Source organism: Sorex fumeus, unplaced genomic scaffold, assembly GCF_029834395.1.
Source record: "Sorex fumeus unplaced genomic scaffold, SorFum_2.1 ptg000020l, whole genome shotgun sequence".
NCBI lineage: Eukaryota > Metazoa > Chordata > Mammalia > Eulipotyphla > Soricidae > Sorex > Sorex fumeus.
In genome coordinates, this window is record NW_026606077.1 from 11,912,460 (window position 1) to 11,925,942 (window position 13,483).

General features: G+C 39.7%; 1 protein-coding gene across 20 annotated transcripts in view; it reads right to left on the reverse strand.

Annotated features, from left to right (window-relative positions):
- The window catches only part of KCNMA1 (potassium calcium-activated channel subfamily M alpha 1), a 771,897-nt gene that overhangs the window by 13,676 nt on the left and 744,738 nt on the right, over positions 1 to 13,483 (reverse strand). For all 20 annotated transcript variants that reach the window (XM_056113556.1, XM_056113555.1, XM_056113550.1 and 17 more), the window contains one exon: positions 1,090 to 1,284. In XM_056113556.1, coding sequence (XP_055969531.1) covers positions 1,090 to 1,284 — 195 coding nt within the window. The remainder of the gene's footprint in view (positions 1 to 1,089; positions 1,285 to 13,483) is intronic.

The following is a 13,483-nucleotide window of genomic DNA, read 5'->3' on the forward strand; positions in this document are numbered from 1 at the left end:
TTGCTCAAAACAAGTCCACTCTAACACAGGTCCCTGTGTTTAAACAAAGTAAAATAAGGGATAAGAAAACAACAAGATTTAGGGGAAAATGAAGTAGAGGTGATCTTCTTGGTCCCTTTCCCACTAATATGAAAATAAATGGACTTTCTGAGTGACACCATGTATTGGGTGTATGTAGTAGGTCTTGGTTCTTAGCATTTATAGCTTTCAATGCATGCATGGGGTTGGGTTTAAAGAAGGACCAGGACTGCATTCTTCTGCCAAAGCATCTGAATGAGGGTAGTGCTGGAACTCATTGAGAAGTATTGGTGCCTGGCTGCAGGCAGAGCATGGGAAGTGATGCTGTTGGGTTTCAGAAATGCGAAGATCTTCGTATGAAATTAGAGGCTCTCAAATATCTGCTTGTGACATTGTTTGACTATGGGTTCTTAAAAAAACCCCAAGTGCTTACTTATGATAAGATCAAAATTCAGAATTTCCTGGTCAGGCATGGGTATCAGTGGTCTTTGAAAGCTTCTCATGGGCTGTTAGGGCACAGTGGAAGTCAAGTTTCTCTAGAAAGAATTCTTGGTTGCATGTTGGAATCACCACTGCCTCCTGATTCTTCAAAGAAGACATTTGAGGGACGTGAACAAGTCCGCAAGCCCAAGTCAAGGTTCCATGTGAGTATTCCTGATAGGGCCAGTCCTCAATTTCTCTGAGCCTTGATGTCTTAGCATCTAAGCTAATAGATGTTCACTGCAGGTTATCATGAGGATTCAAATGCAGGAGGATGGAGCCAGAGTATAGCAGGTAGAGCATTTGCCTTGCATGCAGCTGACCTGGGTTCGATCCCCAGCAATTTCTATTGGCTCCTGAGCCACCCAGAAATGATCCCTGAGCACTGCTGGGTGAGGCCCTCAAAAACCAAAAATGCATCACTTGGTGTAAAGCACAGTGTGTGGTACACAATAAACTAGAAACATCACCTATTTCTAGTGCCATTGAAAGCAGAAAAGACAAAGGCCTCTGGCTGCTGTCTGACACCAGTCCGTGTAGATCCCGTCATTCCTGGGCAGCAGGCTCATGACCTCTGTGCTGTGAACTCACCCCTAAGTCGGCAAAGGGGCCATCCAGCAGGGCTAACTGGGCCACGCGGCAGCGGTCCCTGTTGGCCAGTGTCTGGGGGGTACTGTAACCCCCTCGAAGAGCGTTCTCCTCAGCAATCAGAGCCTCAAGCTCCGGCGTGGCCCCACCTGTCACCAGCGTTCGGATCAGAGTAAGGATATTGTCATTGAAGTATGTCTGCAAAGAGAAGGCGGGAGTCCTTTAAGCAAACACCCCAAAGTCACGACAACCGACATCCAAATTACAACTTTCCTTGGTATCTCCTGTTTGAAGCTCTGGCCTGTCTCTTCAAATAATTTTATGTGGGAAGTGAAAAGACAGCAGCCTCCAATTATTCCATTCTTTTCTCTCCTACTTGGTTCTGCCATAAGAACCTGACTTTTTAAAACCAATTTCGGGGATTTTTATTAAAGGGCTAAAGTCTAAATGACTGGTGTGTGAGCAGTGGTGTAATTCTGCTTCCTCTTCTCGAGTCCCATGGCTAATGGACACTGGACATGTGTGATGGAATGCAGCCAGGCTGGAGCCCAAGCTGGCTTGCTTCTGAGGTCTATCTCCTGAGTTCCCAGAAACTACCTCCCCCAGCAATAACAATATCCCTCTGTTGGAGTGAGATGCTCACGGCAGCATGAAAGCCACAAGTGCAACGATTTATCACATGCTTTGATAACAGCCTAACTCAGACTTTAGTTAATCAATTAAATTGGCAGATGGATTCAGTGTGGTGAATATCCTCCTCTGTGTCTTTTCGTTTGGTTCGGTTTTACTTTTTTTTTCCTTTTTTTTAAGCATAGTAGTCTGTGGGCAATATAACCTAATATAGAAGTTTCTCTTTGTGTATATTTGTCTCACATCTGAAATATAACAGGTCTGTCAGGAACCAAACAATGGGAGTTTAAAACAAATTAATAGGGTGTCAAGTAAAGGAGTTCAAGAAGACATTTGTCACCCCGCCTAATTTGAGAAAATCTCTGTTAAGGGTTTGCAATCCATTTTCCAGTGTAAGAAGAAAGCAAACCAGCTAAATAAAATCAAACCAAAGTTTGCCTGTGGCTTTTTGAGGATGTATGTGCCTTTGGGAGCAGGTTAGGAAAGCCAGCAACATTTTTATTTTTACTTCAATTCCTTCTTATACAGCTTGTCTGACCAAACATAGTAGGGAACAAACCAGGTAAATTTGGGTTTTCTCCTGCTTTGCCAATACTGGTTTTGTGCCTTGCAGGTGGCTGCCTAATCAGACAGGGCTTTACTTTTCTCAGCCCTACAAATAAACCATAGGTAAGACCCAGTTTATATGCAAATAATCCCATGAGAACTTCTAACTGCAAATGTGAACTGGATTTACCTTCCTCATTGAAGCACTACAAAAACAAAAAAGACAAAGTGACCAAAAATTTCCCACAGTAAACTGAGAATGCTACTCAGAACTTGCTGACCTTACCAAGGAGAACCTATTCTCCACCAAAGTCAGATTGCTCTAGGGCAGAGACAGAACAAAGACAGAGAAGAAAAGGGTTACGACTTAAGGATCAGACTGGTTAAATGATGATTTGTGACTCAGTAACAACAGGACCTTAGAAACTTATTTAATATTCAGTGAGTCCTTGAGGTCTTTGGGACTTTTACAAAGTGGATATTGGTGATAGGTATAACATTGGAAATATATGTGTATGACAAACCACCATAAATAATATTATTAATCAAAACCAATAATAATAATTGATCAAATAAAATTTCAGTGCCTTGGTTTCATAATCTGTGAAATATAACAACAGATTAGATGTAAGAGTAAAATTACTTAATACAGGTGAAATAGGGTATCGGGCTGGAGCAATAGATCAGTAGGTAGGGCACATGCCTTGTGCATAGCCCACCTGGGTTCAAATCCCCACCATCAAATATAGTTGTTGAGAAATCCAGGAGCCATCCCTGAGAATAGAGTTAGGAATAAGACCTAAGCACTGCTGGGTGTGGCCCAAAAACCCAATCGAAAAATCAAAAGACAAGTGAGGCATCTACTCTAAGCTAGGTAGACAGCAGGATATTCATAACCTTACAGACTGAAAAAGAGAACTCTCCTGGTTTAAAAAAGATAAATATCCAATGTAATTATTTTTAAAAAGGAAACCATGGTGGTGTTCATGATATAAAGGAAAGCAACTAACAAAGCAGGCATAAGTGGTAGTTTTCGCAACCTAATAAAAGCCATCTATGTACAACAAACAGCTAAATAAGATGTAATGATGACAGATTGGCTGCTTTCCCCTTAAGAGCGGGAACAAGATGATGAAGTTACCACCTCCTTTCAACTTCATATTACAGGCCCTACTGGGGGTAGAGAGAAAGAAAAGCCATCAATATCAGAAGGGAAGGAGTAAAAAATCTTCATTCACAGCGGACAAGATCATGAATATAAAAATTATGACCAAGCAAAAAAACGACTGCTAAGTTCAATTATTTCAGCAAAGTAACAGGCTACAAAATCAATATACAAAAATCACTTGAGCATGTAAAATAAGCAATAAAAGAAAGAAATTATGAAAACAGTTTTACTTATAATAGCAATACAAATATTAAATTATTTAGAAATAAATCAGTAAGGTACAAAATTACTACTAAAAGCTACAAAATCTTTTCTGTAATTAAAGAAAACAGAAAGAACTGGAAATATATCCCATGTTCATGGATTGGAAAATTCTGTGTTATTAGGATGGAACTATGTCACCAAATATCAGGAGACATAAATATATCGGCTAAAATTATAAAAGTAAGTAAAAGTAAGGCCCTCCCGTTGATCATCGATTTGCTCGAGCGGGCCCAGTAACGTCTCCATTGGAGACTTTGTTGTTACTGTGTCTGGCATATCGAATACTCTCGGTAGCTTGCCAGGCTCTCCGAGAGGGGCGGAGGAATCGAACTCGGGTCGGCCATGTTGGCTGCGTGCAAGGCAGACGCCCTACCCGCTGTGCTATCGCTCCAGCTGTAGAAAATACATGGGAGTAAATCATGAATTCAATATCAAATTCTCAGATGTCACCTAAAGTATAAGCAAAATAAGAACATACAGGTAAATTGAACTTCATCAAAATTAAATTTTTGTGTATTAAGTGTTTATCCAAAAAGTTACAAGAAAACCCAGAGAGAAAGAAAATAAATGCAAAATACATGTCTGATAAGAATCTAGTATATATTAAATAATATTACTAGGTAAAGGTAAGGTAAAGGCCCTCCCGTTGTTCATCGATTTGCTCAAGCGGGCCCAGTAACATCTCCATTGGAGACTTTGTTGTTACTGTGTTTGACATATCGAATACGTCACGGGGAGCTTGCCAGGCTCTGCCATGCGGGCGAGATACTCTCAGTAGCTTGCCGGGCTCTCCGAGAGGGGCGGAGGAATCAAACTCGGGTCGGCCATGTTGGCTGCGTGCAAGTCAAACGCCCTACCGCTGTGCTATCTCAAATAATATTTCTACTCAAGCATAATTTTTAATGGACAGAAGAGTTGAATAAACATTTATTCAGAAAAATATATACACATGGACAGCAAACAAAAAGATGCTCCACATCAGTAGTCAGGGAAATGCAAATAAAAACCACAACAAGATGCCATTTTGTAGGATAACACTAAGCCTCAGGTAGTTTAGGTTTATTGGGATGGTCCTATCACAGTACTCCCATTCATTTGTGTTTATTTGTAACTTCTTTCTTTGTGTTCTGTTGACTTGTAAATATTGTTTTTCTCTTCTCCCTAAGTCCTTTGCATAGTTTATTCAGAGCAAGGTCCTTTTTGTATGGACGCAAGAAGACAGTATATGCTATGCTTTTGTAACATGACTCTCAGTGATATTTTCCTCCTGGGCATCAGTCCTCTAGACCTAAGACTCAGCTGCCCTTACTTCCTAATGCCCCCAAAAGCAGGATCCCGATGAGGGACTGGATGGAACCAGAGCAAGCGGTAAGCTATGTGCTACCCTGGCATCGAGATGGGCCTGGCAAAAGCGCAATAATGCTTAACTATAACTTAAGAGCTTGGTCACGGACAAATGCTGTCATGATCTAAAAAGTAATAACTACATTTGAACCCTGCTAGGGTAAGAAATGATTAATCTGGCCTATAGTCTGAGTCCATGGCAAGATGTTCCCTGGAGAGCTGCCCTACAAACCTCAATGTTATCTCTTGCTGTGTCCATACAAAAATAACTAGTATTAAGATGTTGATAGAGTTATTGGACTGATGAAAGGAGAAAAACACCTTAGGAGTTATTTTGCCCTTGGGCAGTCTGGATGGGCTTTGGAATACCTTTTAGGTGGTGTTCCCTTTGAACTTGGTGGGCGCTCAGGGTTTTCTTATGTTGATTTGGCTACCAGACTGGGTGCAGTGTCAGCCCAGAACGCTGGGGGAGTTGAAGAGGCAAGAGAGTTGGAGATGAGAGAGAGAGCAGGGCAGCATGATGGAGTGTGGAGAGACTAGCAAGAGGGACAGAGAGAGAAGGATGTAGAAGAATACAGAAGCAGGCATGTGAAAAGAGAGAGAGAGAGAGAGCCCAGGCTGCCAGAGGGAGTGCCGAGAGATGAGCGGGAGAGACAGGAGAAGGAAATGAGGGGCAGTGTGAGATTAGAATGGGAGATTCAGAAAGAATGGGGTAGGCAGTGGAGAGAGTGGAATAAATGGCAACTGATTGATCAACCAGCTTGGCCCTCATCTCCTCCACCATCTGCCCTATGGCCCAGGTTGCCCCGGCTGGACAAGTGGCTCCAGGCCCACCCTGAATCACAGGCGGCTAGGGGTAGAGCCGCCAGAGCCTCTCCCTGGCCGCCCCTTGGAGATTTTATACACCATTTCATGTTCACTGGAATAACTGTAATATAAAAAGTGATAATAAGGGCCTATGATGATAGTGTAGCAGGTAACACAAGGGCGTTTGCCTTACGCAGGGCAGGCTGGCCCAGCCGAGTCAATTCCTCCACAATTCCTCTGACCCTCTTAGAGAGCCCAGCAAGCTACTGAGAGTATCTCGCCCACACGGCAAAGCCTGGCAAGCTACCTGTGAAGTATTCGATATGCCAAAACACAGTAACTACGAGTCTCACAATGGAGATGTTACTGGGCCCGCTTGAGCAAACCGATGAACAACGGGAGGACAGTGTTACAGATCTGGATTCAAACTCCAGCACCCCACATGGTCCATTGAACACTACCAGGAGAGATCCATCAGTGCAGAGTCCTGAGCATCATCTGGTGTGACCCCAAAACAAAAGCAAATTAAAAAGTTCAAACAACAAAAATAGGAAATTTATAATAAGAATAAGAAGGATGTGGCAAAACTAGAAGACAAACACATGCCTGGTGTGTGATGAAGCTACTTTGAAAAATAGTCTGGGAGGCTAAACATATACCATAATAACATATATACCATATAACCCAGCAATTCCACTTCTACTGTATTTCCCAAGAGAAAGAAAAATGTATGTCCAAATGAAAACTGGAACATGCTGTTTATAGCAGCATTATTCAAAATAGGCAAAAGATACCTATTATGAAACAATTAAATAAAACAATCCTAATACCCATCACCAAATGAGAGCATAAATAAAATGTGTTATAACTATATATGCATATTATTTGGCCATAAAAAGAAATTAAGTACTTTAACATGCTCTAACATGGATGAACCTTATAAACATTATACAAAGTGAAAGAAGCCAGTAGCAAAATACTATTATGATACCATTTGTGTGACATGTCCTGTAGAGGCAAATCTATAACTATAGAGAGTTGATTATTAGCTGCTTTAGGTTGGATAATAAAGATATCCACAGGGTACAGAGTTTTTCATTTGAGGCAATGAAAGATAAATGAATGGCAGTGGTAGTTATAAATATTTGGTTTACTAAGAAAAACTTTGAATAGTATGATTTACTTGAGTGAATTGCACAATAATTGAATCTAATAACGATTTTTAAAAAGCAGATAAAAGTTAGCTAAACATTAATGGCTAATTTTGTTATTGCTGTTGTGTTTGGGGTCCACATTTGGTGGTGCTCAGTGCTTAGTCCTGGCTCCATGCTCAGGAATCACTCCTGGTAGAGATCATGGGACCCTATGGAGTGCCAGGTATCAAATCCAGCTTGGCTGAATGCAAGGCAAGTGCCCTCCCCTCCTGTACTATCTCTCCAGCCCAATGGTACATTTTTATCTACTTAGATTCAGAAATTTCCATGTTATATTATACTTTAAAATGTGTTCCATGTGGATTTCATGTTCAGTGTTGTAAAAAATAGTAATAAGAAATAAACTGTAGTAATGAAAATTATATTCACCTCAATATAAGCATAGTATTGTGGACATAACCTATTTTTCCTAAACTATATATAAAAATGCACACTATTTTTCTTTTTCTTTGTGCGAAAGATTGTAGATATTGAGGAAAACATCAGAGGTCAAACTATAAGTACCAAGTGTTCACAAATTGATAAGTAAAAAGCAAAGAAATGAATAACAACAACAAAAAAAAAACAACTACCTCTTCTGAGAATAAACAAAAGCTGCACATCAAAATGGTTCATAAGGGTATCTGAAAGATAATACATTGCATGTGGCCAACCAGGGTTTGATCAATAGGACCTCATATTGTTCCTTTGAACACCACCAGGAGTGATCCCTGAGTGTAGAACTAGGAGTAAGGCTTGGCCACAACCAGGTGTAGTCCAAGCCTTTCCAGACCCACTCAAAAATAGGGTTCATGAAACAAATGTGTCTAATAACTAGAATGATAGCATATAAATATGTGAATTTAAAATATTAAATTCAAGAAGAAAGGAAAAATCAGCTTACTTTAGAGTTATCTAGAAAACATATATACAATGAGTCTTGAGGGGAGATATTTATTTCAGAAATCTTACACACAGATTAATTGTCAATTGTCTGTGAAGACAAGGTAATAATGTTTAGTTTGACTAACTAAGCATTTATGTATATACTTCATAAAAAAAAGCCCTCAAAAATAAAAATCATGTAGCAGCACTGCATGTAAATGACATTAATTTGGTGAAATGATTAATATTGGTGAAATTAATATTGGTAAAATCATACTATTGCTGAAAATTAATTTTTTAATTAAAAGTAAACCTGTGATTAATTTTGGATTTAAATAAAAAATTAATATAAGGGTCCAAAATGATGTAAAACTTAGAAACAGTTTTAATTAAGCAAATCTGGCTTTTAAAATACTTAATAAATTGAAATATGAAACAAAACTTATTGTACATAAAATACAACTGAGTAAAAGTGTTAAAAATATCTCAAAAAAATTTATAAAATTTTATGTCAATTATAAGAATTATTTTCTTATTAGCATTATAAGAATTATTTTCTATTTTCTTATTCTTATAAGAATCATTTTCACAAGCTAGAAAAATGAGTAAGAGGGAGGAGAATGAAAATAAAGATGTAAATTGCCTGACTTTTAGAGAATAAAAAAGGGCTGCTAAATATTTCTAAATAATAATACTTAGAATATAGTTCCCAGTATATTTATAGAATGTCTGATAGCCACTAACTAGAGTTAAAAAACACAAAGTAGATTGTTTACATATCCCCAGAGAATTAAGTATGCACAATATAATGCATATACTCAACGGTGGATAAAAAAAGACAAAATTATGCATGCATATATAAAGCATAATGCAAAAGTATAGCATTTTAAGTTATATGATACAAAAATTCCCAGCCTTGTTTAAAATCTCAATTCTAAATCTATTTCTGACAGTTGTAGAGACAAATAGGATGAAGCAAAATAGGAATAGAAACTTATATTTCAAAGAAAGTTTTCCATGTTAGGTAAGTTAGCTTTATGTTGACAGGCTTAAATTTACCACAATGAAACAACTCATTTAAGAATAAAATAATATAATAAAAATAAGAAAGTAACACTAGCAATTACATAAAACAAAACTGGTATGATAATGATAAGTGATAGTGACATGTACAACATCACTAGTTTTTTAGGCTTCACAGTTCAGACTAAATTAGAAAATTAGTAAAGCAAGAAGGGTGACTGAGCATATATTCCTAAACCTTTTAACATTTTCATATAGCTAATAATTATAAAAGCATGGTCAATGACCAAAAAACATAAACAACATGTATAACAAAGGAAAACTGTTACTACATAAAAATAGCAGACACAAAAGTAAATATTCCAACTCATAAAGTTTTTAATAAAATGAATATGAAGGACTGGAGAGGTAGTACAATGGGCTTGCACGTAGCCCACCTGGGTTTTATCACTGGCATCCCATATGGCCCCCTGAGGCCTGCCAGGAGTAGGTTCTGAGTACTGCCAGGTGTGAGAAAAAAAAAGAATATGAAATAGTTATAGATAAGGATGGAAATCAAACATTGAATACTTAAAAATTGAATAATCTTTTATAAACAGTAAGTGTGACCACATCAGACTAAGAAGCCTCTGCACTAAAAAAGAATGACTAGAATAAAAAGAAACCCTATGGACTGAGAGAAAAGTTTCTTACCATAGATATGAAAAAGAGCAAACAATAAATAAACCTATGACAAATATAACTCAAACAAACAAACTTGATACCAGAGCGATAGTACAGCAGGTAGAGTGCTTCCTTGCATGCCGCTAGCCAAGGTCCAATCCCAGTCACCACATGTGATCCCCTAATTCCTGCCAGGGTTGATCCCTGAGTACAGAGCCAGGAACAGGTCCTGAGCAGGTATGACTCAAGAACAAAACAAACAAACAAACAAACAAAATTAAGAGAACATAGTCATATACCTAAAAAGTTAACACAGATATTCTAAAAGTTAAAATCAGTCACAAGGGTCTCAAGCAACAGTACAGTAGGTAGGACACTTGCCCAAGGCTGATTCCAGCATCCTACCTGGTTGCCAGAGCCTGTCAGGAGTGATCCCTGAGCAGAGAACCAGAAATCCGTCTTTGAGCACTGCTGGGTGTGACCCCCAAACAAATTTTCATTTTTTCATTTCATCATCCTGTTATTCGTCGATTGCCTCGATCAGGCCCCAGTAATGTCTCTTTCATCCTAGCCCTGAGATTATATTCAAGGCTCTTTAGGAGAATGAGACCCATCATTGTTACTGGTATTTGGCATATTTGGTACGCCACGGGGAGTTTGCTAGACTCTGCCCTGTGGGCAGGCTACATTCATAGCCTGCAAGTTTGTCCAAAGTAGGAATGAGATAATAAGATGTCATAAAAAGATGTCCTGATAAGATGTTGGCTGCCGGAGCCCTGGTCGGGCCGGGGAGGAAAGCTCAACCCGCTCCCCTCCAAGGGGCCCCGGTGAGGAACAGCCAGGTGTGGGGGCAGGAGACTGCACTGTTCTCGTCCGGGAGCTGGATTTTATAGTCTCTGAGTCTTGGCCGTTGATTGGATTACACAGCGCCAGGGGGCCAGGTGGTGGGTGTGACCCCCACCTACTGGAATTTGGAGGATCTGGGTGGAGGATGCTCGACTCCAATCCGAGTAGGCTTGGATATCTCGGCCCCGGAACCCGCGTGGATCTGTCCCTCTGCCAGTACCTTCATGTGTGCGGAGAGTGGTCTCAGCATGGTGGTGGCTGGTCCGAGATCTCCAAGCCTACTCGGATTGGAGTCGAGCATCCTCCACCCAGATCCTCCAAATTCCAGTAGGCGGGGGTCACACCCACCATCTGGCCCCCTGGCACCGTGTAATTCCATCAATGGCCAAGCTCAAAGACCCCCAAACAAAAACAACAACAAAACAGTCCTGAAGACAAATAAACAGAGATTGTTTTTCAGTAGGAAGCAAAATAATGACCATCTACAGAGAATCAGAGACTAGAAGAAAAAAAAGAGAAATTCCATGTTCTTCAACAGGCAAATCAATCAGACATCATGTTTTACTAGTAAATAATTTTGACATATGTCTAATATTAGTTTCAATTGGTTTAAATTTTTTACTTGATACAATAATGCTATGTTTATTTTGGAAACAATCTATAACACTATTCTCCAGTTATAGTAATTAAGTAACAATATTGTAGACAATCATAATTTTAAAAAAAATCAATCTACTAAGATGGATTAACAAGGATCACTGTCCATTAAAGACTCAATGCAGGAATTGACAAATATGCCCTTTGAGCGAAATCTAACCTGACTCCTTTTATTTTTAATGATTATTGGGCCCCAGTTATGTCTATTTTTCTACACATGGACTTTTGTTCTAGAGTTGCTGAACGGAGTTTTTGCAACAGAGTCTATAAGGCTTCATAAGTCTTAAATATTTGTTGGAATATAGCTCCAAATATTTTAGACTTAACATTGGTTTGCCTCTCCTCCTTGCCAGAGGAACTCAGGTTTATTACAGTGCTCCTGAGGCAGTTCCATTCCATTGTGTTTATCTGTAAACGCTTCCCTATGCTCTGCTCCCCACCCAGTTAATCAGCTTTTCCCCTAATCAGTATCTTTTCATTTGTAAAGTCAGATCCTTCTAGGACATTGAAAATGTATTGTAAGTTAATATTGCCTTTCTCCTCTCCTTATGCCTTTTGAATAGTTTACTTTAAAGCAATGTCCTTTTTGTACAGATACAGGAAGACCATTAATATTATGCTTTGTAATTTAGGATTTAATTGGCTTTGAATATTATTCACTCCTGGGTATCTGCTTTCTCGACTTAAGCCTCAGTTGCCCTTAGTTCCTAACACCCCAAAAGCAGGGTGCCGACAAGGGACTGAATGGACCCAAGGCAAGCTGTGAGCTTCCCTGGCATCAAAATGGGCCAGGCCAAAGCGCCACAATTCTTAACTATAAGTTAAGAGTTTGATCATAGACAAATGCTGTCATGATCCAAAAGTAACAACAAGACTAGGACCCTGCTAGGGATAGGATAGAGTATCTGGCCTGAGCACTGTCGTCTGAGATTGAGATGACCCTAGGAGATCAATTCTATGAGTTTAAGGTATTTCTTACTGTATTCACACAAAATGATTTATATTATCCAAGCCTACTCGAATTGGAGTCGAGCATCCTCCACCCAGATCCTCCAAATTCCAGTAGGCGGGGGTCACACCCACCAACTGGCCCCCTGGCGCCGTGTAATCCCATCAGCGGCCAAGACTCAGAGACTATAAAAACCAGCTCCAGCAACGTCTTATCAGGACATCTTATTATCTCATTCCTACTTTGAACAAACTGGCAGGTTACCGAATGTAGCCTGCCCACAGGGCAGAGTCTGGCAAACTCCCCTTGGCGTACCCAATATGCCAAATACCAGTAACAATGATGGGTCTCATTCTCATAAAGAGCCTTGAATATAATCTCAGGGCCAGGATGAAGGAGAAGTTACTGGGGCCTGCTTGAGGCAATCGACGAATAACAGGATGATTTGTGATTTGTGATTTATATTATGTATGCTTATATGTTTGTTGGACAAGGAGAGGAGAAACACACCCAGGGCATTCCGCTTTAGGGTAGGTCCATCTGATAATGAGAATCTCTCCTAGAAGTGGCTTTCCCTGAGGGAAGGAACTCTACCCCTATTGACTGTGACCACACCTATGTGTAATTGCTACCCCAACCCCTCATGCTGGGGAATATAATGAGACTGTAAGAGTGGGCAAGGGGAGGCAGAAGAGAGAGACAGGAATGAATGGAGAGAGGATTGGAATAAACTGCAACCAACCAGCCTGGTCCTCCTTCCTTCCTTCACTTGCCCATCGCATCGACCTCCCCAGGGTGGGGGAAGCAGCCCAAGATTACCGAACACGGGCAGTGGGAGAGAAAGAACACCACCGATGCCCCCTTTTTGAGTTTAAACAAATATTTACCATCTGGTTCTTTAATTTAGAAAAAGGAGTTTATTGGGCCAAAAAGATAGTTGGTAAGGCATTTGTCTTGCACACAGCTAACCATGGTGCAAATCCCCAGCACCATATATGGTCCCATGAACACCACTCAGAGTGACTCCTGAGCACAGAGCCAGCAGTAAGCCCTGAGCATTTCAAAGTGTGTCCCCAAAACCAAATAAAAAATAGATATGTCACCTGTTACTATATGATAAATAAAAAAGTATGGTTGTTACTGCTTAGAGATAGAGTCTTGGTTGATTTTAGTTTTCTTTGGTATATTTTTCTACTGTGAAGTATATATTAAATTTTCTAGAAAGAAATCAAGCTCATATAATTCAATAACAATCACAACAAGTAGCCTCAAATAATCCCATCTAAAAATTGGCTGTAAACTGGATGAAATATTTTCCAAAGAAGATTGATAGGTATATGAAAAGATGTTTAAAACCACTAATCAACATTGAAATATAAATCAAATCGCAATTAGGTATCACCTCACACGTGTTATAATGGT